At 47.9% G+C, this 24,944-nt stretch overlaps 1 protein-coding gene and 1 non-coding gene across 6 annotated transcripts; one reads left to right on the forward strand and one right to left on the reverse strand.

Annotated features, from left to right (window-relative positions):
* Positions 1 to 166: 166 nt before the first annotated feature.
* LOC128337765 (carbonic anhydrase 15-like) lies at positions 167 to 22,955 on the forward strand. Of its 5 annotated transcripts, XM_053279053.1 has the most exons (9): positions 12,515 to 12,579; positions 13,182 to 13,353; positions 14,330 to 14,365; positions 16,292 to 16,462; positions 16,738 to 16,898; positions 18,492 to 18,584; positions 19,080 to 19,146; positions 19,957 to 20,123; positions 21,305 to 22,955. In XM_053279053.1, the coding sequence occupies exons 2-9, from the start codon at positions 13,224 to 13,226 to the stop codon at positions 21,515 to 21,517; spliced, it is 1,038 nt and encodes a 345-aa protein (XP_053135028.1). In that variant the 5' UTR covers positions 12,515 to 12,579; positions 13,182 to 13,223; the 3' UTR covers positions 21,518 to 22,955. The 5 variants fall into 5 exon arrangements, with proteins under 5 accessions (XP_053135030.1, XP_053135029.1, XP_053135027.1 ...); XM_053279054.1 differs by lacking the exons at positions 12,515 to 12,579; positions 13,182 to 13,353 and adding an exon at positions 175 to 861 and having other exon boundaries at positions 20,044 to 20,123; XM_053279052.1 differs by lacking the exons at positions 12,515 to 12,579; positions 13,182 to 13,353 and adding an exon at positions 180 to 861.
* On the reverse strand, positions 1,366 to 1,433 carry TRNAA-GGC (transfer RNA alanine (anticodon GGC)). Its single transcript has one exon. It is a non-coding gene; the product is annotated as a tRNA-Ala (tRNA).
* Positions 22,956 to 24,944: the final 1,989 nt, after the last annotated feature.

Here is a 24,944-nt window from a genome sequence, read left to right on the forward strand (position 1 = left end):
TGACAAGCATCCATTTACGGCTGCCAAACGTTGTGCTGAGGCTTGCATTATCGGAAATGTGCTGGTTAGATCATTTTTATTAGCTAGGACGGGTTGTATTTTTCGTGTTTCGATGATTTCACCCAGTCTGTATTACTTGGTATGTTTCTTGCTTCTCTGTAATGCTGCGTTTTCTTTTCCTCTTCCGGACGGTAGTAGAATTTCTGCTGCTGATCTTGGGACTGTAACAAATCTGATCTCATTTAGCAAGGAGCAAGCCCCAGAAAACGGAGTCCGATGCTGGCGAATCAGTGTTTACTGTGGAAATAGGAGTCTTGGGCAGATCCTTTCCTTTCTCCGAGCCCTCCCGGTCTCCTCAGAGCGCTCTCCGAACATCTCGAGTCTTGGGGACCCTCCCTCCGCTCTCTTTCTTTTTAGACTCGAAGTTCACATTCCCTCTGCAGGAGAGAAGGAGTTAAAAACTCCGCTCCGCTCTCCTTGCGATGAATATTTAACATCAGCCAGTGCACAGGATGAAGCTCTAGATTTCGCTGGCTCTTTTGACTGCAGCAGCAGCAGCTGCTTGCAAAGGTCCTGCTGGTCAGAGCAGCTGGCCACTCGGGGACCGCGCACAGCTGTGGGACGAGGGCGCCGGAGACGGACCGCGGAGGGTCAACGCTTCTCTCTGGCCTCACGTTGTGGCGACGGGGACCATGAGGGTCTAGGACGCTGCTTGGCAGATGCTCGCTGCCTGGAGTTCCCTGTTCAGATCTACTAGCTTCTCCCCAATCGCCCGGACCTTCCCGGCTGCAATGATGAAGCCTAGTCTCGGGCAAACTTTTCTCACGTTGTCTTTTTTCGTCCAAGCCAGCACGGCGTCAGGTGAGTTAGCAAATGAGGTCTTTGCTTTCCTCCAGCAAGGCAAGGGCGCTGTCCCCATCTCCCGAGGAGTGGGTGGGTTCTTGGGGACAGGGCAGCATAGATCAAGGTTCCCCCCCCTCCCCATCAATCCTTCGTGCTTGTCAATCTGGATCTCTCCTTACGGCTCCGGGTGCTGCCTCCTGTTGATGGACCAAAGCAGGGCAATTGCTCTGAAATATGGACCCCCCCCCTCTTAGGAACATAGGACCCTTTCGCCTACTTAGTCAGACTGTACTATAGCTTCGTATTGTCTTCACAGACTGGCAGCGGCTTCTCCAAGGTTTCAGGCAGGAGTCTCTCCCAGCCTTATCAAGAGACGCTGCCAGGGACTGAACCTGAGACCTTCTGTAGATGCCCGACCACTCAACTGCTGTCCTTCCCCAGACCCTTGGTCCATCTAGCTCAGTATTGTCGACACTGACTGGCAGCAGTTCTCCAAGGTTTCAGGCAGGAGTCTTTCCCAGCCCTACCTGCCAGGGATTGAACCTGGGACCTTCTGCATGCCAAGCAGATGCTCTTCCACTGAGCTACGGCCCCATCGCTGGATAACCATCGTAAGAGGGTTGTCAGCATATCTTACAGCGTGCACATGGGGTCTCCCATCCAAATGCAAACCAAGTTGGACCCTGCATAGCAAATTCAGAGCCACGGCCACAAGACCAGCTCTCTTCCCTTTGCTTTCTCTGTCTCAGGATGGAAGGGTTCTCATCAGTGGCAGCTTGAGATCGCCATGTGCCTGAGGCAGGGGACGAAATGTTACCCCCCTGCATGCCCCTCCTCCCCTCTTTTTAAGTGGGGAATGGGGGTTAGAGAGCATCTTGTTTCCTTACAAGCAGTTCACTATCCTGCTGCCCGAAGTAATGGCCTCACCTGGCCTCACGGAAAGGCCGCCCTGGTTTCACTTCAAGTCCTGGTGGTCCCTGCCCTTATTAGGTGGTGTCACTCCTGATTAAGCCCTGGGGCTGCCATGCAGACTCAATTATTCCTCAGCAGCCCTATCGGCATTAAGTAGTCTTTCAGATGACTCCCCGAGTGGCCTCATTCAGGAAGTTAGTCTGAATGTCATCCTGTGGCTTCTGTGGTCCTGGCAGCAGAACAAGAGCATGTGGTGCCCGGACCTTCGCTCGAGGAGGTATCTCCCTCAGCGTTAAAGGTGAAGGAGAACAGTTTTGGGGAGAAGAGCTGGTCTGGTGGCAGCAAGCATGGATTGTTCCCTTTGCTCAGCAGAGTCTGCCTTGGTTTGCATTTGAATGGGGGGCTACATGTGAGCACTGTAAGACATTCCCCTCAGGGGATGGAGCTGCTCTGGGAAGAGCAGAAGGTTCCAAGTCCCCTCCCTGGCAGCATCTCCAAGAGAGGGCTGAGAGAGATTCCTGCCTGCAACCTTGGAGAAGCCGCTGCCAGTCTGGGTCGATAATACTGAGCTAGATGGACCAAGGGTCTGACTCAGTACATGGCAGCTTCCGGTGTTCCTAAGTTACAGAGAATAGATTTAGAAAGGAGAGCTGGTAGCAAGCAGGACTTGTCCCCTTAGCTAAGCAGGGTCTGCCCTGGTTGCATATGAATGGGAGACTGGAAGTGCGAGCACTGGAAGAGAGTCCTCTCAAGGGGATGGAGCTGCTCTGGGACGAGCAGAAGGTTCCAAGTTCCCTCCCTGGCAGCTTCTCCTAGATAGGGCCGAGAGAGACTCCTGCCTGCAACCTTGGAGAAGTCGCTGCCAGTCAGTGTCGACAAAACTGAGCTGGATGGACCAAGGGTCTGACTCAGTAGAGGGTAGCGTCCTATGTTCCTGTGTACCTCCTGAGTGATTCGGAAGCTGTGACGTGCGTTCCGGAGAAACGTTTAGGATGGTTCTTTTGCAGAGAGGGCTGGTTCACAGAAGGCAAGCTCCAGCTCGAAATGGATGGTGGCCATGCAGGCAGAAGCCAGGAAGCCTGTGCTCCTGCTCAGATGACCATGTGGCTGTTTCCTGACATGCTGACTTTTCAGGGTACGCCCACAGCTGACCTGCCACCAGCAGTGTTGACAGAGAGGTTGCCAAGCTGTCGGCATGCACTGAAACACTGGCGATCTGAAATTCATTCATTCATTCATTCATTCATTCATTCCTTGCCTATTGTTTATATATTGTCCATCACAATATGTGACCCCATCCAGAACAAGAAGATCTATCAGCATAATGCAGTTGCTTCAAAAAAGGTAGAGGACCTACTGCATGCAGAAGGTTCCAGGTGCAATCCACCACTGAGCGGCCCCGGGCGCTTCCGGAGGCCACCAGAGGCACGTCTCAGCTTCCCCCGGCTGAGCTCATCCTGGGCCCCTGTCAAGCTCATTTCCCCACCTGGGTGCAATCCTTGGCTTCTCCAGGCAGGGCTGAGAAATATTGGGGATGGAGCCTTTGTTCAGTGGTAGAGTGTCTGATTTACATGCTGGAATGGTCAGATTCAACCCCTGGCCGCATCTCCAGATCGGGCGGGGAAAGACCCCTGTGTTGAAGATTGGCCATCTGTTCTGAGCATCTGTTTTGCGCGAAGAGAACAAACAGAACACACACAAATATTTATATACTGCTTTTCGACAAAAGTTCCCAAAACTGTTTAAAAAGTGACAACAATAATAAATTAATAAGACGGCTCCCTGCCCCCAAAGGGCTCACAGTCTAAAAAAAACAACACCCATTAGGTAGACATGAGCAGCAGCCACTGGAGAGATGCTGTGCTGGGGCTGGATAGGGTCAGCTGCTCTCCCCCTGCTAAATACAAGAGAGTCACCACTTGAAAAGGTGCCTCTTTGCTCAGTTAGCAGGAGGCTACGAAGGTCCCAGGTTCAATCCCTGGCCTCTCCGGGTAGGGCTGGGGCTGGGAAAGATGCTTGCCTGAACCCTTGGCGCTGCTGCCAGTATGTGCAGGCAATACTGAGCTAGATGGAGCAAAGGTCTGACTTGGTCTAAGACAGCTTCCTGTGGTCTAACGTGAGAAGCTTGCAGGGCTCCAATTGGTCCTGGAGAACTGCTCTAAAGGAAAAAATGGGGCATTTTGCCACCCTGCTGCTGGCGCCCCAATAACCTACCGCCTGAGGTGGCTGCCTCACTTTGCCTCATGAAAGGGCCGCCCTTGCCTGGAACTTTGCCATTTCTGCTCAGAATTTGTGGTTTGTCATCTCTGCACAGCTGGCTTCCAAGCTCAGCATGTACTGTTGCTTGCTTGGCTCTAACCTTGTGAGTCTTTGCTGTGTGCCATCCTACTTATCAGGTGCCTAGAATGGACGGGTGGGTGGGTGGGTGGGGGGAATATGAGTGTGCAGTATTTCCTGCGTGGCACCATTCATTTTATGGCTCAGCAGAAAAGGGTGGCTTCCCACCGCCCTGCACACTTGTTCGCTGCCAAGCTGGAGATGGTTATATTTTTTACTTTGAGAGGTTATTTCTGAATAAGCCCAAGTCGACGGGCTCCGAGCCAGACTGCTTCTGTCATTTCTGCGGGCAACGATCCAGAGTAATCTTGCTTTACCCAGTGAGGACCTTTTTCCCCCATAAAAGGCTCGGAAGCCTTTTCTGAATGTAAGCACGGAAAAGGTTACCCATTGCTAATGCTGTACGTTGCGAGTGGAAAGTCCTGAGGCCTGAGCTGTGGAATGTGAGCTGGGAGGAGTGATAAGGGAGGCTGTGCAGCTTGCTTCTTCTGCGGTCTGAGACTGGACGCAGGGATGGAGCAGAACTTGCAGAACGAGCCGACTTTTGAGAATTCTTAGAATTGCAGAAACTCTAAGAAATTCTAAGTTTTCGAAGGGAACAGAGGAAGCTGCCATATACTGAGTCAGACCCTTGGTCCATCCAGCTTAGTATTGTCTACACAAACTGGCAGGGGTGTCTCCAAGGTTGCAGGCAGGAATTTCTTTCAGCCCTCAGTGGTTTGGTGAGGAGGGGCAGCGTGGGTTGGTGGCAGGAGGCCCCACTGGACATGTGGATTCTCCCCTGGACATTGGAGGCCACGGACCAAGGCCCCAAGGTCCCGGGGCTAAGAGCGCCTCTGGTCATACCCAGCTACATTTTTTAAAAATATATTATTATTAAATAAACTATGGTTGGGAGTGATACGAGTTGTAGTTCAGGAACATCCGGAGTACCACCTGAAACTCCCAAGTTTCAGGCAGGAGTATTGCCTAGCCCTACCTGGAGAGGACAGAATTTGAAACTGGGACATTTTGCATTCAAAGTAGATGCTCTACTGCTGCGCTACAGCCTCACCTTGCTGCTTATTGGTTAGACGTGTTGTGTTCGGATGCGGGAGGGGATGCGAAACCCGCTTCGGATTGTCTCTCTGCCTTTCTCTCTTGCTCGTCATGGTAACAACCGGAAAAAACAAGTATTGGATTTTGACTCCACTCTTTTCAGCCGGTTGGTTCCGATGCGAAAGCAATGTAAACAGCAGAGTGCCTGGAGAAATAAGGGAGAATGCTGCAGAGGGGAGCATACATATTACCCCTTTAAACATTGCCTCTGCAGGCAACAAAACTGATGAGGAAGTTTGCTGTGTACACCGAGAGCCTTCTCCCCTTCTGCCTCTTCAACATGAACCTATTAGACATCCGCCATTCTGCTCCAGCCTTTTCCAGATGGAGGAAGCTGGAGGATCCATTGATCTCCTTATTAGTTAGCCGCAGCTGGGTGTGGATTAGAGCTGAATTGAATCCAGGGTGGTGGCAAGAATTCTCAAGCACATCCTTTGAATTGGCTTCCTCAAAGTAAGATCTCTTCTGCTAATTCAGAGGTGGACATGTTTGCCCAGAGACAAGGAGCAGCATGTTCAATTCATTTAAAGACCTTTTAAAGTTGGTTTTAGGTACCAGCCCTGCTAGAAAAGAGAAGTCGCTTGCCTCAAGCCGGGGATGTAGTTGGCAAGCACAGCCAGGCTGGAATGGTTGCCTAGAGACAAGCAGCAGTATTTTAAACTCATTTAAAGACCTTTAAGCTGGCTTTATATTTCAGCCCTTCCCCAAAAAGAAGTAGCTTGCCTCAGGCTGGGAGTGCAGTAGGTAAGCAAAGCAAGGTTGGAATGGTTGTCCAGAGACAAGGGCGCTTTCCAGACTAGCTTCTCAACAGCAGCAAAATGCCTCCATTTGGGCAAGTTGCACTCAGTAGGGGGCAAAGTCTTGTGGAAACTAACACCCCCCCACCAGCAACTTTTTAATGCCAGATATACAATGTCCTAGCTCTATATCTGAGCGATTAAATTCGAAACAAGGCATTGCTATCCGTGTAGGGACTGTGGTGTCACAACGCAGGAAGTGTGGAAATACACTTTTGAGATACGACATGACCCCGTTGCAGTGTCTAATCAGGAAAGCACCCTGCAGCAGTATTTTGAGCTCATTTACTTTTAAGCTGGCTTTATATTTCAGCCTTCCCCCAAAACAGAAGTAGCTTGCCTCAGGCCGGGGATGCAGTAGGCAAATAAAGCAAGGTTGGAATGGCTGCCCAAAGACAAGCAGCAGCATTTTGAGCTCATTTGAAGACCTTTTAAGCTGGCTTTATATTTCTGCCTTTCCCAAAAACAGAAGTAGCTTGCTTCAAGCCGGGGACACAGTAGGCAAGCAAAGCAAGAATAAATGGCTGCTTATCAGCCTGACTAAACAGGTATGTCTTCAGGTGCTTCTTAAAAACATCCAGAGAAGGGGAGGCTCTAATTTCCTTCGGAAGTGTGTCCCAAAGTCTCAGGGCAATGCTAGAAAAGGCCTGGTTTGGAGTCGCTACCAACCGAGCTGGTGGCAACTGCAGCTGGATCTCCCTGGTTGATCTTAATAGGTGGCAGCGTTCATGGAGAAGAAAGTGTTCTCTTAAATACCTTTTCTAAGTGGTTCGATGATGGGAGGGCTTGTGTGAGAGGATATAGACAGGGGTAGATTTCTTCACCCCTGCATGACAAGCTGCTGACAAATCCTTCTCCCATACAGTGATGCAGGAGATGTATTCTCCATTGTATTCGATCCCACCCAATTTTTCTCCTCTGCATATCTGGTGTTGGTACTGTGTATGTGGGAAATGGGAGAATGAGTAGCAAAGGCATCTTTGCCAAGCCCCCTGAACAGTAGACAGAAACAAATCAGGGCGACCAACTGGAGAGAGATTTTGTAGCAGCCTGTGGGATTACACTATTGTTTAGCAGCAGTAAATTGGGAAAGCATGAATATACAGACGGCTGGCCACCCGCAGCCACCCAGCTTGGCAGTTTCAGAGTAGACAAACAAAGACAAGGGAGATTTCCTAGGAAGCTCATGCATAAAGGGAAAGAACAGCAAAGCATGTACAAGAGACCCAAAAAAAGAAAAGAAAAGAAAAGAAAAGAAGAAAAGAAAGAAAGAGCAAATACAATGTCCTGATCCAAAGTCCCATTGCTGCTTTGGAATGATACCTCCCATCCTTCCCATAAGAGAGAAATATTCAGTTGGGCCGTGCATTGAATCGGAACAATAATCAATTCCGATACGCTGCAAGCCGATAATGGGTCCCGATACCCATAATTGGTTCCGATGCGATGCGAACCGGATCGGAGCATTTTTCACTGGAAACGATTCCCATGGAAAAAAATGTCCTCGGTATCGCAAAAAGATTCAGTGCAGTGTTAAATTCCTCCACCTATCTGCTTAAAAGGATCTGTAGTAACAGGTTTGGAATGACCTCTGTCTGAGTCCCTGGAGAACTGGCATATCAATAGTCCTGTACATGTGGGGCCTCCCTATGGACATTGGCTTATGTCTAGTGCAGTGAGCTGTGTACCCAAAAGGGATGTGGGCTGTCTGAAAAACCCAGTATTTTTTCCTTCTCCATCCCCTACTCTCCCTTATAAATTTTACCAAGGCAGAAAAGAGTTTGGTGCATCTGTTCTTCTGCTCCTTACTTTTTCCTGATCTAGTTTGGTGAGAACTCTTGTGGGTCACCGGAAGGGTCTCTTTCTTTCCCCTTGCCCCATTTCTGCTGTGTATAGCTGGTGATTTCAAGAAACCAAACCGAGAGTTTCCAGAGGTCTGGCAAGCCGAGTTGTTTCAGAGGAATGAATGTCGAGGGAGGCTAGTTTGGCGATGTTGCCTGATTTTTAAGATATGAAGCTTGCTAATCACCTTCTATGTCAGAGACACTTCCACAGAAAGGGAGGTTGATAAATGCTGAGAAATTCCTTTCCGAGTATGTACAACTTTCTGGGGTGAAATGATGGGTGGAGGACGGAAAGCCACTTCAGACAGAATGCAGCTGTCCACAGGTCAAACACAATTCATTGGAAAGTTGAAACTGGATTAACGATGCCCTGTCCTGCACGGTTCCCAATATGGATAACTCTATTGGGAGCCTGATCTAGATCAATTCCACAAGCTATACTACTACTACTACTACCACTACTACTAGAAATAATAATAATAATGATAAATACATCAATATATGTATACCTGTTGCATATCAACATCTTTGATTAGGAGATCTATCTGCCTGCCGAGAACATATACTTTTATTACAAGCTTTCCTCTCCAAGCAAAATGTACTCCAGTAAGATATCAGTTACTTATCTTTATATTTCATTCAGTTTAAATTAGTTGGTTTAATTATGACAGGATAGGTTTCTTTCACGCAGTCTTTCCCTCACTTTCAGTCTTTTACTAAAGGCTGTCTTGTTTGAAATTTGTATATTGATACATTTCAATCGAACTCAAAGCCCCACCAAAAGAGGAGGGTGTCGTGGATCAAAATATACTTTGGGTATATTTAGTGGGCGTTTAGTGGGAGTAAAATATCAAATATCGCCACTAACGCTAGAAGGAAAGTAAGCAGGGGAAAGCTCAAGAGGAAGGGGGAAGAAGGGATGGATGGATGACCTGAAAGAAAGGTTAGAAATGGTCACAGAAGATATCCTCCACGATTCTAGGGACCATAATCTATGGCTTCTGCTGTCTGCCAACCTCCCAATCGGAGAACGCACATGGGGGCGGGGAGAGAGAGAGAGAGAGCATCTAAAAGACTAAAACGTCTACAATCAATCTAATAGGAGTCATTTTTTGGTCTTCCTTCTATCAAGAGTCTGCGTGTTAGCTGACAAGCTATGTTTTGCTCACCATCTTATCTGTGGTGCTAGGCAAAGCAGGTTATCTGGCTTCCACAAAAGTAAAAAATAAGTGAACTCATCTGTACCTGTTAGATTCAAGGTTTTCTGGAAAACATGTTATGAAACTGGGGGGTGGAGGCGGGTGAGAGAGGAGGAGGAGGAGGAGGAGGCCCTGTCAAACCCCACTTAACGTCAACAGGTTCTGATCCATCCCCCTCTCCTGAACCCTCTTCTCTTGAGCCCTTCTGACCCACCCACTTATGATGCTTGTTGCTTTAGTGGTGGCAATAGAAAAGATGTCACCATTAGGAGGATGTGGGATGCTGTCATGCTCGCCTCAGATCTGAGCAAGCATCATGAGCTGCCAAGACGGATAGTTCTGGGGGGAGGGCCTAAGTGGTGAGGGGCAGCCCCTTTCTCGAAGCCTCTTCTTCTCTCCTTCTGCTTCTTGTAGGCTTTGGAAAGAATGTGAAAGGCGCTCCGTGCAAAGCTTGCCAGGGGGCAGAAGATAACAGGAACATAGGAAGCTGCCGTATACTGAGTCAGACCATCGGTCTATCTAGCTCAGTATTGTCTTCACCGACTGGCAGCGGCTTCTTCAAGGTTGCAGGCAGGAATCTCTCTCAGCCCTATCTTGGAGATGCTGCCAGGGAGGGAACTTGGAACCTTCTGCTCTTCCCAGAGCGGCTCCATTCCCTGAGGAGAATATCTTACAGTGCTCACACTTCTAGTCCCCCATTCAAATGTAAACCAGGGTGGATCCTGCTTAGCAAAGGGGACAATTCATGCTTGCTACCACATGACCAGCTCTCCTCCCGGCCACAAACTCACCTGGGGCTTTGATCGTGTGTTATTTCGGCCTCCAATTCGTCAAGATCTCTAGCTGCCCAAGTGTTAAGTGCTTTTCTTGAAGGAATCAAGAGGCCAGATCTCATGAGGCTTGGTGGGACCCATAATGTGGAAATGTTAACAGAATCGCTGGGGTGGGTGGGTGGGGGTAAGAGGAATTTCCCCCCGAAAGTCACTTTGGTGAGACTTGAAATAAAAGCTGCAATGGGCAGAGGGGTGGGGCAATTTGGTTAAGCCGATGAGAGGAAAAGAAATTGGAGGAGCAATAAGAAAGAAAGTTAAAAGGGAGAAAAAGCAATCAACTTGCAAAAGGCGAGCTGTAAAAATAAACACAGGCAGGAACCAGAGATAATTAGAGGAGAAAAAGCAAATATTGAATGGCGAATGGCGGAGCCTCTCCCAGCCAACAATAAAAGGTTCTTCAGATCCATTATTAATAGACAGAAGATAAAAGAGAAAAATCAGACCACTAAAAAATTATGGAGGGGTGAAAAGGCTTGCATTGAGATGCGGGGAGATTTTACGAGAGTTTGTTGCTGTGGCAGAAAAGAGGCAGAAGGCAGCGCTGAGAAAACTCTTAAGATCTGGAACGAGCTTAATTTAAAGCGGCAGGTGGCCAGGACCCCCTCCTCTTTTTATTTCGTCTCAAGGTGTCCTGTCCGCTTCACCTTGGACTCAGTTGTCTGGTTTCTACAGGCTGAGTCTGTCTTGTAAAAGTATTGCAGTCATCTCCATGGTTTCCAGATGTTCGGTATAAATGCACTTTTTTGATGACTTACGAGGCACTCCTCTTTATAGATCCAGGGGTAAATTGCTTATGCAGGGGAAAAAAAAGAAGCGTTGTGTCTTAAAATGAGGACAGAAGATGGCTAAGAGCCAAATTCCATAGACCACTCTTGGTTTGATAGCATCAGTTCTCTTTATTCTGAAGTCTGTTGCTAACTGGGCAACTTTGAAAGTGGTGATGCTTATCTATCTATCTATCTATCTATCTATCTATCTATCTATCTATCTATCTATCTATCATATTTTTATATTGCCTGATATATAAATCTTTAGGGGGTGTACAAATTTTAATACTAAAAATACAGGTTAAAAGACAATCAAAACAATATAAAACAAATTATTAAAATTCTAATTGAAAGCTTGCGAGATTAAAATGAATATTCATCGAGATTAATATTAAAATTCTAATTAAAAGCTTATTTATCAGGGGGAGAGCAACTGGCCCTATCCAACCCCAGCACAGCATCCCTTCAGTGGCTGTTGCCTACCTTATATTTCTTTTTAGATTGTGAACCTTTTGGGACAGGAATCTATCTATCTATCTATCTATCTATCTATCTATCTATCTATCTATCTATCTATCTATCTATCTATCTATCTATCCTGTGAGTGCTATCTGCCATTCTCCATTGCTGGGCCCCTAAGGGGAATATCTTCCAGTGCTCACACATGTAGTCTCCCATTCAAATGCAGAGGCGTAACTATAGGGGGGCAGGGGGGGCACGTGCCCCGGGCGCCATCTTTTCGGGTCATGTGGGGGGCGCCGCCAGATCCCAAAAAAAGTTTTTAATTTTTTTTAAAATTAAAAAAAAAATTTAATACAAATTTCTCCGGCGCCCCCTCCCCCACGAACGGTCCCTTCTGCGCCCGTGACCCCCCATTGCTTTGCTGGCCTGGCTTTCTGGCGGGCGCCTAGTTCCATGCTCTTGCCTTGCCTTGGCTCGCGACGGAACTTATATCCAGGCAGAAAGAGGCCCTCTAGTGGCTTGCCAGCCAGGGTGAGGGAGGGTCTCTAGTCATGCACGCACGCGCGACTTGGCCAGCGTGCCGAGTCGCGCTGCACATGCGTGCGTCCGTCCTCCCAGCTTGGCTCGCCTGCACATGAGTGTCGTTGCTGGGGCTGGGGCTGCAGGCACAGGCAGGAGGACACGGACACCCGGCGGCACGGACAAGAAAGGATTCGGCGGGCAGGCGGATTTGGCGGGCGGGTGGTCACAACAAGGTGTGTGTTTTCTCTTCTGTCGTGTCGTGTAGTCTTCTTATTCTTATCAATCCCCGATTCCCCGCCCGTTCTGCCACTTCCTTCCTTCTGCATCTCAGCCTTACATGATCTACAAGCAGCAGCAGCCCAACCCCTTGGTGAAACTTGCACCCCCCCTTCAATCTCACTGCTTCCCCATCATCTACGAGCAGCCCAACGCCAACCCCTTGGTGAAACTTGCGGCCGCCCCCCAGTTCAATCTCGCTGCTTCCCCCTCCATTTGAAACCTTTTCTGGTGTAAATAGCGCGCGGTTTTGGAAAAGGGGAGTCTTTCTTTAACAGCGGGAGAATAAGGAGTCTTTAGCACTATCACCCTAGTCCCTCGAATTACTCTGGAGTCCTTGGTTTTCGTTTTGTTAAAATACATACAGTCACTCACAGGGTTGTTGTGAGGAAAAACCTAAGTGTAATGTAGTATGTATCATCATTGCATCATAATTCTGATGTTTGAGATACAAGCCAACTTCACAGAGTTGTTGTGAGGAAAAACCTAAGTGTAATGTAGGATGTATCATCATTCATTGCATCATAATTCTGATGTTTGAGATACAAGCCAACTTCACAGGGTTGTTGTGAGGAAAAAACACATGTGTGTCAGTCAGATGTCTGTTGGGGGGGCGGCGGTGGGGGGCGCAATTTCAGTGCTTGCCCCGGGCGCCATTTTCCCTAGTTATGCCTCAAATGGAAACCAGGGTGAGCCCTGCTTAGCAAGTCATGCTTGCTGCCTCAAGACCAGCTCATTGAGATTGATATTCTTCTGTTGGCCCTTGTCAGGGGCCTTTTCCAGATGCTCCCTGTCAACAATGACTCTTTGAAGAATATCCATTTATTTCAAAAGTCGGCTGCCCCTTTTCTCTCCTCCGAACCAAACCAGACATCATGTAGGAGATCCTAATTAGGATCTTCTGCAGATTTTGTTTGGCTAATTAGACTGTTTTAAAGATCAAGGCGGTGGTAGTCTAGGAGGGTGGGTTTTTTTTAACCCTTTCCTCCCATGCTGTTTCATGGATAGAAGTCCCCTAATGGTTCCATAGTAAAAAATGGATGTTTACCGATGCTGCTATTCCTGTATTCCCTCCACAGTGGAGCTAACAGGGGTGTGTGTCTGTGTGCAATGGATAGCAGGGAAAGGGGATAGGAGGAAAAGGATAACCACCTTTTCTTAGAGTACCGAATGTGATCTACTGAATGTGATTTTCATAAGAGACTTCTTGAAAGTTCAATGCCAAAATAAATGGGGAGGCTTAATGTGTACAATCTGTTCTGACTGTGATGTCTGCAATCTGTTGGTGTAGCAGTAGGAGTTTGAAGGTCAGGGGGAAGGGAATATCCAGATCATGGAATACTTTCCTGTCCACTCGAATGGCACCATCAGGCTCAGACGTGGTATTTTGCAGTTTCTCCTCACTCTCTTCTCTGTTGGCTCTTTCTCTCTCGCTGCGGAAGACCACAGGAGGAAAGGGACAGGTACGTCTTGGCGTGTGGAATTGGGGGAAACGTGTTCTTGCAGGGGGAGAAGAAGAAGGGTAGATGCAGGAATTTTGGGAGACAAGGAGAGGAGAGGCTTGAAGAAAGGGGCTGCTGGTGGGGAAGGAAGCAGCAATAGGAAATGAAGCAAATCTCTCCGTAGATGCATTTCTGGGGGTGACGCCAATTTTTAATATTATGAGAGATGAGACATTTCCTTTCTCCACACCAAGCACAATTGTATTCACCTCTATCACGTCTCCTCTGACTCATCCTCCACAAAAAGCCATTGAATAGTTTAGCCTCCCCTTGTAGGGAAGGGTCCTGTATCCCTTTACTCAGCTCCAGAGATGCAACTAGGTAATTTTGGAACCTGGACTTAGAGGTCTTTGGAGCCTGCCCCCTGCTGCAAGTGAAGCGTCATTTTTTAACATGTAGGTTCTTGAGGGCACAAACCACACCACCTGGGACAGACTAAAGAGGATTTGGGGGCCCCCGGGGTGTGTGGAGGCTCTAGACTTTGGCCCCAAAATCCAGGGGTAAGAGCGTCTCTGCTCAGCTCTGCAATATCCATATGGAGAGGGAACATGATGGACTTCTCTACCCCTGTAGCACAGCGGGGAAATGATTTGACTAGCAAGCCAGAGGTTGCTGGTTCGAATCCCCACTGCTGTGTTTCCCAGAAACACCTGTATCGCACAGCAGCAATATAGGAAGATGCTGAAAGGCATCATCTCATACTGCGTGGGAGATGGCAATGGTAACCTATTCCTGTATTCTACCAAAGACAACCACAGGGCTCTGTGGGTGCCAGGAGTCGACACCCACTCCACAGCACACTTTACCTTTAGGATTTTATTTGTTGTTTTAGATGGAGAATATGGCTGGCCTTTTCTTCTTCTGAAGCGGTTTCATTTAGCTGCTGGCTCTTCGCTTCTGACTAATTGTGTTCCTTTCTCATTTCTTTCTCTTCCAGGGATTTGGTGCTACGAGTCGCAAGATCCCAAATGTGGTAAGTCTTTCAAAAAGGGGTGGCAGCACACACGATGTACTTTAAACATAGGAACACAGGAAGTTGCTGTCTACTGAGTCGGACCATTGGTCCATCTAGCTCAGTATTGTCTACACCGACTGGCAGCAGTTTCTCCAAGGTTGTGGGCAGGAGTTTCTATCGGCCCTGACTAGAGATGCTGGGAAAGGAACTTGGAAATTTCTGCATGCAAGCAGGCAGGTGCTCTTATTGGACTTCAACTCCCATAATCCTCAGCCCCAGTGGTCCTTGGTTGGGAATCCAATAACATCTGGGGATCCAATGTTGAGAATCTCTGGTGTAGACAATACGGAGCTAGCTGGACCAATGTTCCGACTTTTCAGAAGGCAACTCCCTAAGTTCCTATGCATTCTTTTCTAGTACCTGCTACCATCCTTTGAAGAGATGGTGGGAATTGAACCCATGACCTTCTGCATCCAAAGCACGTGATCCACCACTGAGCTATTCATGGGGCTGCCCCCAAGGAAGAACGAAAAAAAACAAAACCCCAAGCAGGATCAGAATGGAACCTTGCTTTGGTCTTCAGAGACAGCAACACTTGCAAAAATAGCCTGTTTTGTCTGTCAGGCTAAAGATAGGCCCAGTGAGGGAAGCCTGTTGAATTATAAATGAGAAAAACCCACCTCATGACTATTAATGAAGGTCGGTGCTGTCCGAGGGCATCTCCTGTCGTGGGCCCGAGAGGTGGAAGGAGCATGGGCGGAGACTAATGAATGTCTTGGCCGCGGCATCTGTGGCTCATGAGCTCCCTGGCAGAGGTGTTGATTTTACCAGAAGCCATATTAAAGAAAGGAATCAATACCTATCGCTTCCGTTTCTGTGATGCTGACGGAAACGAGAGGTTCTCCCTCGTGTCGGATTGAGAGTGTCAGGCACAAAGGGATCCCACACCCTTTTAAAAAAATGTAATGGAGAGAGGGCTGTAATCCCTGATAAAGAGGGGCTGTTTGGGATGCATGCATTTTCTCTTCCGGGAAAGGGACCGACCAAGCTGCTGATGGTAGCTCACAGTGAGTGAAAAAGCAGGGGGTTGCTTTGGTTACATAGGAAGCCGTCTTCTACTGAGTCAGACCCTTGATCCATCTAGCTCAGTATTGTCTTCACAGACTGGCAGCGGCTTCTCCAAGGTTTCAGGCAGGGGTCTCTCCCAGCCCTACCTGGAGATGCCACCAGGGATTGAATTTGGGACCTTCTGCATGCAACGCAGGTTCTCTGCCACTGAATACAGAGATGAATACAACAAATATCTATATACCGCTTTCCAACCAACATTCCCAAAGCAGTTTACAGAGATATTAATTAACCCCTGCCAACTTGGCAAAGAGGCACCTTTTAATGTGGTGGTTCTCTTTATTTAGCAGGGAGAGAGTAACTGGCCCTATCCGTCCCCAGCACAGCATCCCTCCAGTGACAGTTGCTGGTGTCTATTTTGTGTTTCTTTTAGATTGTGAGCCCTTTGGGGACAGGGAGCCATCATGTTATTTATTATTTCTCTGTGTAAACAACCCCAAGCCATTTTGGAAGGGCGGTCTAGAACTCGAATTTAGAAAAATAAAAATAAAAATGGCTCCCTGTCCCCCAAATGGCTCGCAATCTAAAATAAAGAAACTTAAAAGAGACACCAGCAACAGACGCTGGTGGGATGCTGTGCTTGGGATGGATAGGGCCAGTTGCTCTCCCCCTGCCAAATGCAAGAGAATTACCACTTCTAAGAGGCGCCTCTTTGCTCAGTTACCAGGGGACACGGAGCTACGGCCATTCTCCTGAGGAGGAAGGGACTCAGTTCTCTCTCCTGATTTCCTTCCTCCTCCACTCTCACCCACAGAGTGAGCAAGCCATCTGTAGCCCTGTTGAGGTCTCTCTGCCCCACTTTCTGGCTCCTTTTAGGTCCTTTGCACTGGAAGAACGTCACCCAGAACTGTGGAGGAATGTACCAATCGCCCATTAACATTGACAGGAGGAAGGCACAGCGGGACAAGAACCTTGATGAGATCTCATTTGAAGGGTATGACCAGGCACCTCCAGGCAGGTGGAGACTCTTGAATGATGGACACACAGGTATGTGTGTGAAGGTGCCGCTTCCCCTGGGGATGTTTTCTGTGTCTATTTAGAAAGGCAATTTTTGGACTGGGTGCCCTTTAGCCATCCTTTTCACATTTTGCTTTGTTTTCAGCTTAGAAACGGAACATACAGTATACCTCCTTCCTTCCCTTGAGCTTTGATCGTTACTTTTTGTTTTTAAGCACTGAATTTGTCCGTCCGTCACTAAAAGGCTAGCTGTGAGGAGCTTTCTCTCTCTGACCTCTCTGCTTCTGATCTTGTCTCCTTTGCAGTGGTGATGAACTTGGATGGGGCCTCGGCTGCAGAGCAAATTAATATCACCAAAGGGGGGCTTCGTGACATATACCGGGCTCTCCAGTTCCACTTCCATTGGGGGGACCTCAACAGAAATGGGTCGGAGCATGCTATTGATGGACATCGGTACCCCATGGAGGTATCTGAGCTTCCTTTTGATTTCATAACTAGTGTATTGGAAAAGGGCCTTTAGACTAATGATAGGTTTTGATTACAACTCCCATCATCCCCCCAAAAGGTGATTGCAGATTCTGGGAGTTGTAGTCAACAACTTCTGGAAACCCCTGTCATAGGGAGCACCAGTGACAACCACACTCTCCTGATATTGTCCTACTTTAACTGGTATCCTGCCCTTGCACATGGAGGTTCTGTCTAGCTATCATGAAGCCTCTCCCCATAAAATTGTCTAACCCCCTTTTAAAGATAAGCTAGCTGTCCTCACGCCATGGTAGGGAGAGAGTTCTACAAAGGCAAGATCACCCAGCTAAATTCTGTACATTTCGTTCTCTGGCCACATTTGCACGTAACATGGAACCTGGACCCGCAGTTCTGCTCCCTCCTGCCCCCGCTCTCCCATCCAAATTTGGATGAAGAGGAGGGGGAAACTGGTTGCCTGGGCTTTCTTCTTGACTGGCGGACAGCCCTGGCAGCCATTTGCAGCTGGAGAGAAGGAAGAGCATCTTTCCTCAACTCCAATTGCGGAACAGCCAGACTGAGGTGCTGTGTTCAGACGTAACGCTGGCACTGCTAAGCCAGAGGTCCAGGTGGCGAAATTCAATACAAACCAAAGGTACAAATCAGGGTCTGGGGAAGGAAACCATGGATCCATTTTCAGTTGCAACTGTAGTTGCCCACATTTGGATGTAGACAAATTGTAACCGCAGGCCCCTTCCACTCCAGTTTTGTGTTACATGTGAATGAGGCCTCAGTATTTTCCCAAGTCCAAAACCTCCAATTTCCAAATCAGTTCTCTAACTGGCATTCAGACAAAGTCACTAAATAGTACTACTCAGGAATTACTGTAAAGGATGATGGCTTAATTTCAATAGGGTGATTTGAGGAGTAATTTCGTCTGCATGTCAGCCTCTATTTCCAACAGCCAGCTATTAATTAAGGACTACTCTAGAGTAGGCCCTGTTTGATCTAGCGAATTGTGGACAGCTCAGCCTTTCATTTTGTTAGTGCAGCGTGAGGTTCATATGAAAGAGCTTCTTCTGGCCACTATATGATCATGGTCATTGAGACGTCTCATTTCAGTTATTTTGATGAGGAAATTAGGGGTTGGAGAGCAGGCCACAAATACCTGCTGGTCATTATTGTTTTTATTACTTTGGTCTAAGCTTTAAGAGGAGGGCTGGAAAACACAATAATGCATTTATGGACTGTTTGGAATGCAACATAACATTATGAGTTCTTTTCCCCTCAAACAAGCATAGTTGATGCATCTTCAAGATCTCCCACTCTTTCTCCCCTCTGATATAATAATAATAACTAGCTGGCCCAGACGCAGAGCATCTGTGGCTCTAGTTCTCCCTCGTTCTTGGCCCTGCATTCTCAGCCCTCCCCTTCCCCCTCCTCTCCCCTCTCCCTTCTCCAATGTTTTTTCTCTCAGTCTGCCCGCCTGGCCCACCGCGTTCTCTTCCCCCTGCCGCCGCATTCTCTTTCCCCCGCCACCGTGTTCTCTTCCACTAAAGAGTCCATCTTGAATGACCCTGGGTTTCTTTGTCCACAGCTACATCTTGTTCACGTGAACACCAAGTACAAAACCATCAATGAGGCCAAAGGCCATCCAAATGGATTTGCTGTCCTGAGTTTCTTGTTTAAGGTACGTCTGCAGGAGCTGCTTCCGTTCCCTAACAGAAGCACCTGGATTATTACAGGGCAATGTGAACATAAGAGCAGCCCTGCTGGATCAGGCTCAAGGCCTATCTAGTAGGGGTGTGCACGAACCAAAAGATCTGGTTCGGTTCGAATCCGAATCAGTTTGAACCGAACTGCGTTGCACCAAACTGGTTCGGTTGAACTGACCATCCTCTCCGGTCTGTTCAACTGAACCGGTTCAGCAGTTTGGGCTGCAATGCTTCTAAAGAGGAATGTGGTGAAGATTCCACCTTTACAGGTAAAGGGGTGGGGGAGTGGGAGAAAGGTTGTTAAAGTCTCCTTAGCCGGCTCGCTGCTACTCCTCGCTGCTTGCTGACCCAATCCCCAGCTGAATTGCTGGCCTGTTTTATCACCGTTAAAACAGGCAGCAGCAGGGCTCTGGCCTCTGTGCATGCAGCTAGGGATCAGTTTTGTGACATTTTTGTCATTCGTACGGCAGGTCTCTGAAGCAGACAATACCAATTACAACACCATCGTTGCTGGTCTAAGAAACATCTCGCGTGCAGGTGAGCACTTCATCAGATACAAGCCATCGGGTATTGGTCATGGTCTATATGTGTTGCCAAATGGAATGGGAATTAGGCATTCAAGTTGTGAAACAAGTAGAATGGGAGGTCACATTTATGAACGGACCTTTGCATCAAAACAACTCTTTGGATGCTCTAGTTGTCCTCATGTGGCCTCTGCAGACACACATGCTGAACTCAGGGACACAGGAATATATATAGGCAGTGGCCTGATACTGAGTCAGACCTTTGTTCCATCTAGTGCAGTATTGTCTACACTGACTGGCAGCAGCTTCTCCAGGATTCAGGCAGGAGTCTTTCCCAACCCTAATAGGGTTGAGTCCTCATACGCAAACATGAGTCCTCATATGATATGCATATCCTAGAGATATCCATGTCAGGTGGTGCAAAAATATGATAGATAGATAGATAGATAGATAGATAGACAAACACATAGGTTGGACTACAGATCCCATCACCTACTGCTGCAACAGGGGGTGATGGACATTGTAGTCCAACAACATCTAGGGACCCATGCTTGAGAATCCCTGGGTTAACACTTCCCAACTCCCATGCTGTGGTCCCACACTGCCTTGGGAAGAAAGCCCATTGACTGGGCATGTGAGTTTGTACTTTAACTTTTGAACAATAAATTAAAAAACCAAAACATAAATGTGACAGACACCTGTCCCATGGCAACGCTGGTTATCTGCCTGCACATTGCCTGCACCATCCCTTCTTCACAACGGCTTGCCTAAAACACGAGCTGAGGTCTTCTCCTCCCATCACTGGTTCTGCTTCTTTGCCTAGAGGACTATGTTGACTTGGCATCGACCTTCTCTCTGGGCAACCTCCTCCCCAACGTGGGCTTACTTTCCAAATATTATCGCTACAAAGGTTCCTTCACCACTCCGGGCTGTGAGGAAGTGGTCACCTGGACCGTGTTTGAAGAGCAGATCCCTATCAGCAAGTCTCAGGTAAACCTCTAGCTACGCCACTGATCTGGGAGGTTGCAGCTTGTATTTTACCTCTGTAAAATCAGGTAGAAGCATCAGTGGGCAGGGAAAGAATTATTTATGTACTAGCAGGTAAGGCCTGTCGTTAAGTGGGCAAAGTAATTTTGCATAGATCACACTTATAGGAAATTTCAAGAAATTAAATATATGTCATCAAATTCTTAATTTATGTGCCTGCAAAAGGGAAGTAAAAGGACAGTTATAAATTTGTGAGATTTCAACTTCACACGCTGTTCATTTTATTGACTAATTACCATACATAGTGAATTTAAATCACAGTACATTTGAATCTGAGAAAGATCGGCTTCTCTCGGGCCTGATGCCATTTGTAAATGACTGATCTGATTATGGAGTGTTAAAAATCTGCCGAGAACAATAACAGTGAACACGTTATTATAGTCAGAATTTCTTCTCAAAGATACAAAAATAATTACTTAAACTTTTCACCCGGCATATTCTGCTGTAAAAAGGAGGGTATGCAAAAGTTGGTATCTGTAGGCAATCGGGGTGTATGGCTTTGTTTTGCATAAATCCACAAAAAACCTCTTCAAAATATATAATTGATTTGTTTGTTTTTATACCGCCAACTCTGTGCTCTCTAGACAGCTTGCTTGATAAAAGCAACATTTAAAAGCTGCCCCTCTTCTTTGGAACACTCCCACCGCCAGATTTGTTCAGTCCCCCACCTTCAGGGGAGCAGCGGGGAAATGCTTGACTAACAAGCAGAAGGTTGCCGGTTCGAATCCCTGCTGGTACTCTATCGGGCAGCTGCGATATAGGAAGATGCTGAAAGGCATCATCTCATACTGCATGGGAGGAGGCAATGGGAAACCCCTCCTGTATTCTACCAAAGGCAACCACAGGACTCTGTGGCCGCCAGGAGTCAAAATTGACTTAACGGCACACTTTACCCGACACACAATCACAAGGAATCAGGTTGAAAGTGAATCAGGATTAGTGAGTCCCGCTGAGCTGATTGTGAGAACTCACAATTTCAAGGCCGTCCTAGTTAACCGGCATTTAACCAAGATAGATAACCAGCATTCAGTTCCAGTTAAATGTTGGTTATCATTGCTGCCCCGATTATGCCTTTCTGTCTGTAACCTCTAATGCCTGACATAACCTTCCTCTCTCTCGTTCAGCTGAGTGCATTTGTGAACACCATTTACTTCAAAACGGCTGGAACGACGCCACTGAAAATGACCAGCAACTTCCGGCCTCTACAACCTCTCAATAGTCGCAAAGTCTATGCATCCAGAGATGCCACCATCAGCTGCAGTCCACTACTTGCTGCTGATTTCTTCTTTGCTCTGCTCTTGGCTCTTCTAGCTAGCCAGTTCTCTTGCCCCTCCTAGAAGACTTCTCCAATGGTCACAGTCAATAGTCACAGGCCCAGTCAATCCGGAGCAATCACGGAGCAATTCACGGTATCTTCATATCCCGGCTTCTCTACTGTGAACCTTTGCTAGCCACTAAATCAAACACATTAGTTGGAAGTATACTGGCAGTGAGGGAAATGGCGTGGGAAGGACAGCTCCAACACCAGATGACTATATTTGGTTTAGTTTCTAAACGTAGTGTGTTCATTCTGCGAAGGCATCAATAAAATATGCTCAAGACTGGAGCTGAGTCAAAATGCTATACAGTATAGTTTGCTGTATAGCTGGAGCTATTTCAGGGATGTGTGGTCAATTTTACCCCAGGTATTGGTGGCAGTGTCCACTCTCCCTCCTGTTTCTGGTGCTGTTCTTTCCAAAGTCCCTTGTGCTCATAGAATATTGGAACTGGGAGGGACCTTCGGGGTCTTCTAATCTGCTCAGTGCAGAAAACTGCTGCAGCATCCCTGAGAGATTGGTTGCCCAGCCTCTGTTTGTAAATCTCCAGTGAAGAAGAGCCCACCATTTCATGTGGCAGACTGTTCCCCTGTCAAACAGCTCATACAGTTAGGAAATTCTTCCTCATGTCTAGCCTGAATTTGCTGCCTTGTAACTGCAGCCCTCCCCTCAGGAGCAAAATAGAATAAAGTGGCTCCTTTTCTATATGACAGCCTTTCAGAAATTTGAAGATGGCAATTCTGTTATAGCCTCCTTTAGTCTTCTTTTCTCCAGACCAAATCAACCCAGCATCTTCAATCACTCCTCATAGGCTTGGTTCCCAGACATCTCACCATCTTTTGTTGCCTTCCTCTGAAGCTGTCCCAGTTCATTTAAAATGTGAAATAACTGTTGTTCCTTCCTCTCCAGTCAGAACACATGGCTTTCTTCTTCTGCCCACGCTGATGATGTCATCCTAAAGCTAACTCAGAGTGAGGGCAGGAGGAGGAATCAATAGTTCTTGCCCTCACACTGGGGCTTTCTGGGAAGGAACATTTGTACCCAATGCTTGTGTCTGGAGGGGAAGGAATGGAGGGAAAAAAGATACGCAGCAGCAGTGAGAAAAGCAATGGAACTGTTGGCAGAAGTAGAAAAGGAAAAGGTGAGGGGACACCATTCGTGGGAATGTTTCATTTCCCCAGGTCCCCCTTCCAAACCTGAGCCAAAGGGGTTCCTCTAAGGAGCTTTGGCTCAGCTCTACTCAAGGTGGGAATATTTTTACTGAAATCAGCGGCTTCTTCCACGCAATTGGCTTACCAAGCTGGGTGGTCCGGCGATTAGGACCACCTTTCAGTCTTGTCCATTTTGACACACGCGGGCACATAAAAGCACCTTCTTCTCATCCAAATGTGAAGGGGGAAAATGTCTAAATGATGTAAAATGAAATTATGGTTAATAAATCCAGAATTCTTACTTTTTCCATGATGAGGCTTTACTTGCTTGTCGGCGATTTACAGTGATATTTAGAAAGCTCGCTTGAGATCAGCTCCCCTCTCCAGAGGCAAGCTGAGATCATTGGATGCTTGAGGTCGAGGGCCAGATTCTCCCGGCTGGCACCTCACTCGGTCTGCCCACCCACTGCCACCATCTTGCTCACATCTGAAAAGGGGGAGATGGACAGAACCAGCGGTATAGCAAGGTTGGGATGGAATGTGAAGATGGGTCCCTGCCCTCATCCAAAGTGGCAGGAGGGCAGGTGCAAAGAGCACACAGTCACCCAGCTGGCAGGCCCCCATAGCATCCCAGGGACATCCCACCCCCAATTGGCGGATTATATTGTGGCTGGGGAAGATGAGAGTTGTAGTTCAACAACAGCTGGAGAGTCAAGGTTGCCTATCCCTGAATTAGAGCCACACCCCTGAATGGAACAGGAGAGGAGAGTGGTGAACTAGAGTCTTTCCCCTCCCCTGAATTCCATTAGCTCCACCCACTTAACTATCTGTTAACTGCCTGCTGAGTACACAAACATTCCGCTCCATTGAGTTACATCGGGGACGTTTTGGAGGATCTTTGCCCCCTCAAGGTTTTTTCCTTCAGATTTTTCTAAGACTGATCTATCTGTGGGATACCTCGAGTCTGTTGGTGCATCCCTCTCACCCACGGGTACTTTGGTTATGCATTCATAAGGATAATCCCCCCCGCCCCGCCCCAGCTCTTTTGGAAATAGAGTTAAGATATGCATCTTCTGCCAGTAATGACTGGGAATGCCTGCTTTTGCCTGGCAGAAGATTCTGCACCATCAGCCAAGCAGTGATGAATGGATGGACCTTTAGAGGGAACTAATTATAGGCCGAGAGGGACTGGAACACAATGTGAACGAGCCTAGCAGTGGAAATGGATGGAGCTGCCACACCGGAGTGTTTTCCCCGCTCTGCTCCCCAACACGCCTGAGGGTCGGAGCGTTGCAGAGAAGACAAACGGGGCTGATCAGAATGAGGTTCTTTCCGATGTTCTTTTCTTCAAGTCTCTCCCTTAATGTTTGCGGGCACCCGGGGAGAACCGTATGAGGAAGGGAATGGGGGAAAAGCCCAGTTATTCTTTCAGGCTCTTCCGCAAATGACCACAGTTTATAACCTGCCTGGGGGCTTTTCTAGAAATCCGGCGTGCTGTAATATACCTGACATGCGTGTAGTTATGTGTGTATTTAAGAAATATGCCGGCTAATACCCAGATGAACTTGCTGAACGGTACTACGCAGGAGTTACTTATGCTAATGGACTGCTGGATTTCGGTCGGACTACTTAGAGTGGTTGAACTAGAGCAGGAAGGTAACCTTTTGTGGGGGGTGGGGTGGGGTGGGGTGGGGTGGGGCAGTGGCCGGAGGCCCCCCAAATGCAGGGTGGGCTTGTGGCTGGGGGGAGGGGCTCACGGCGGGCACCACTTTTGGCTAGGTGCGCCCCCAAAGGGCACCAGCTGCCGCCTCCCATGTCCCAAATGTTCTTATGCCCCTGGTCTGAACACCAACTGTTTTCAGTCTATGAATTCCAGAGAAACTGGAAGGCATATGGCCTTAAGCAGGTTATGGATTTATATCTAAGATTATTGGTAAAGTGTGCCCTCGAGTCGGTTTCGACTCGTGGCAATCACAGAGCCCTGTGGTTGTCTTTGGTAGAATACAGGAGGGGTTGACCATTGCCTCCTCCCACGCAGTATGAGATGATGCCTTTCAGCATCTTCCTCTATCGCTGCTGCCCGATACAGGAGTTTCCCATAGTCTGGGAAATGTATCAGCGCGGATTCGAACCGGCAACCTCTGACTTGCTAGTCAAGTCATTTCCCCACTGCGCCATTAGGTAGCTGGTATATCTAAGGGAGGCGAAATGTGTGACTTCAAAGTTGTCAGCCAGCAACTTTAATCAACTTTCATGCGGCAGTCAGGTTGGTCTCTGGGACAACCCGAAGGGACCGC

This window comes from Hemicordylus capensis, chromosome 15 (genome assembly GCF_027244095.1).
Source record: "Hemicordylus capensis ecotype Gifberg chromosome 15, rHemCap1.1.pri, whole genome shotgun sequence".
Classification (NCBI taxonomy): domain Eukaryota; kingdom Metazoa; phylum Chordata; class Lepidosauria; order Squamata; family Cordylidae; genus Hemicordylus; species Hemicordylus capensis.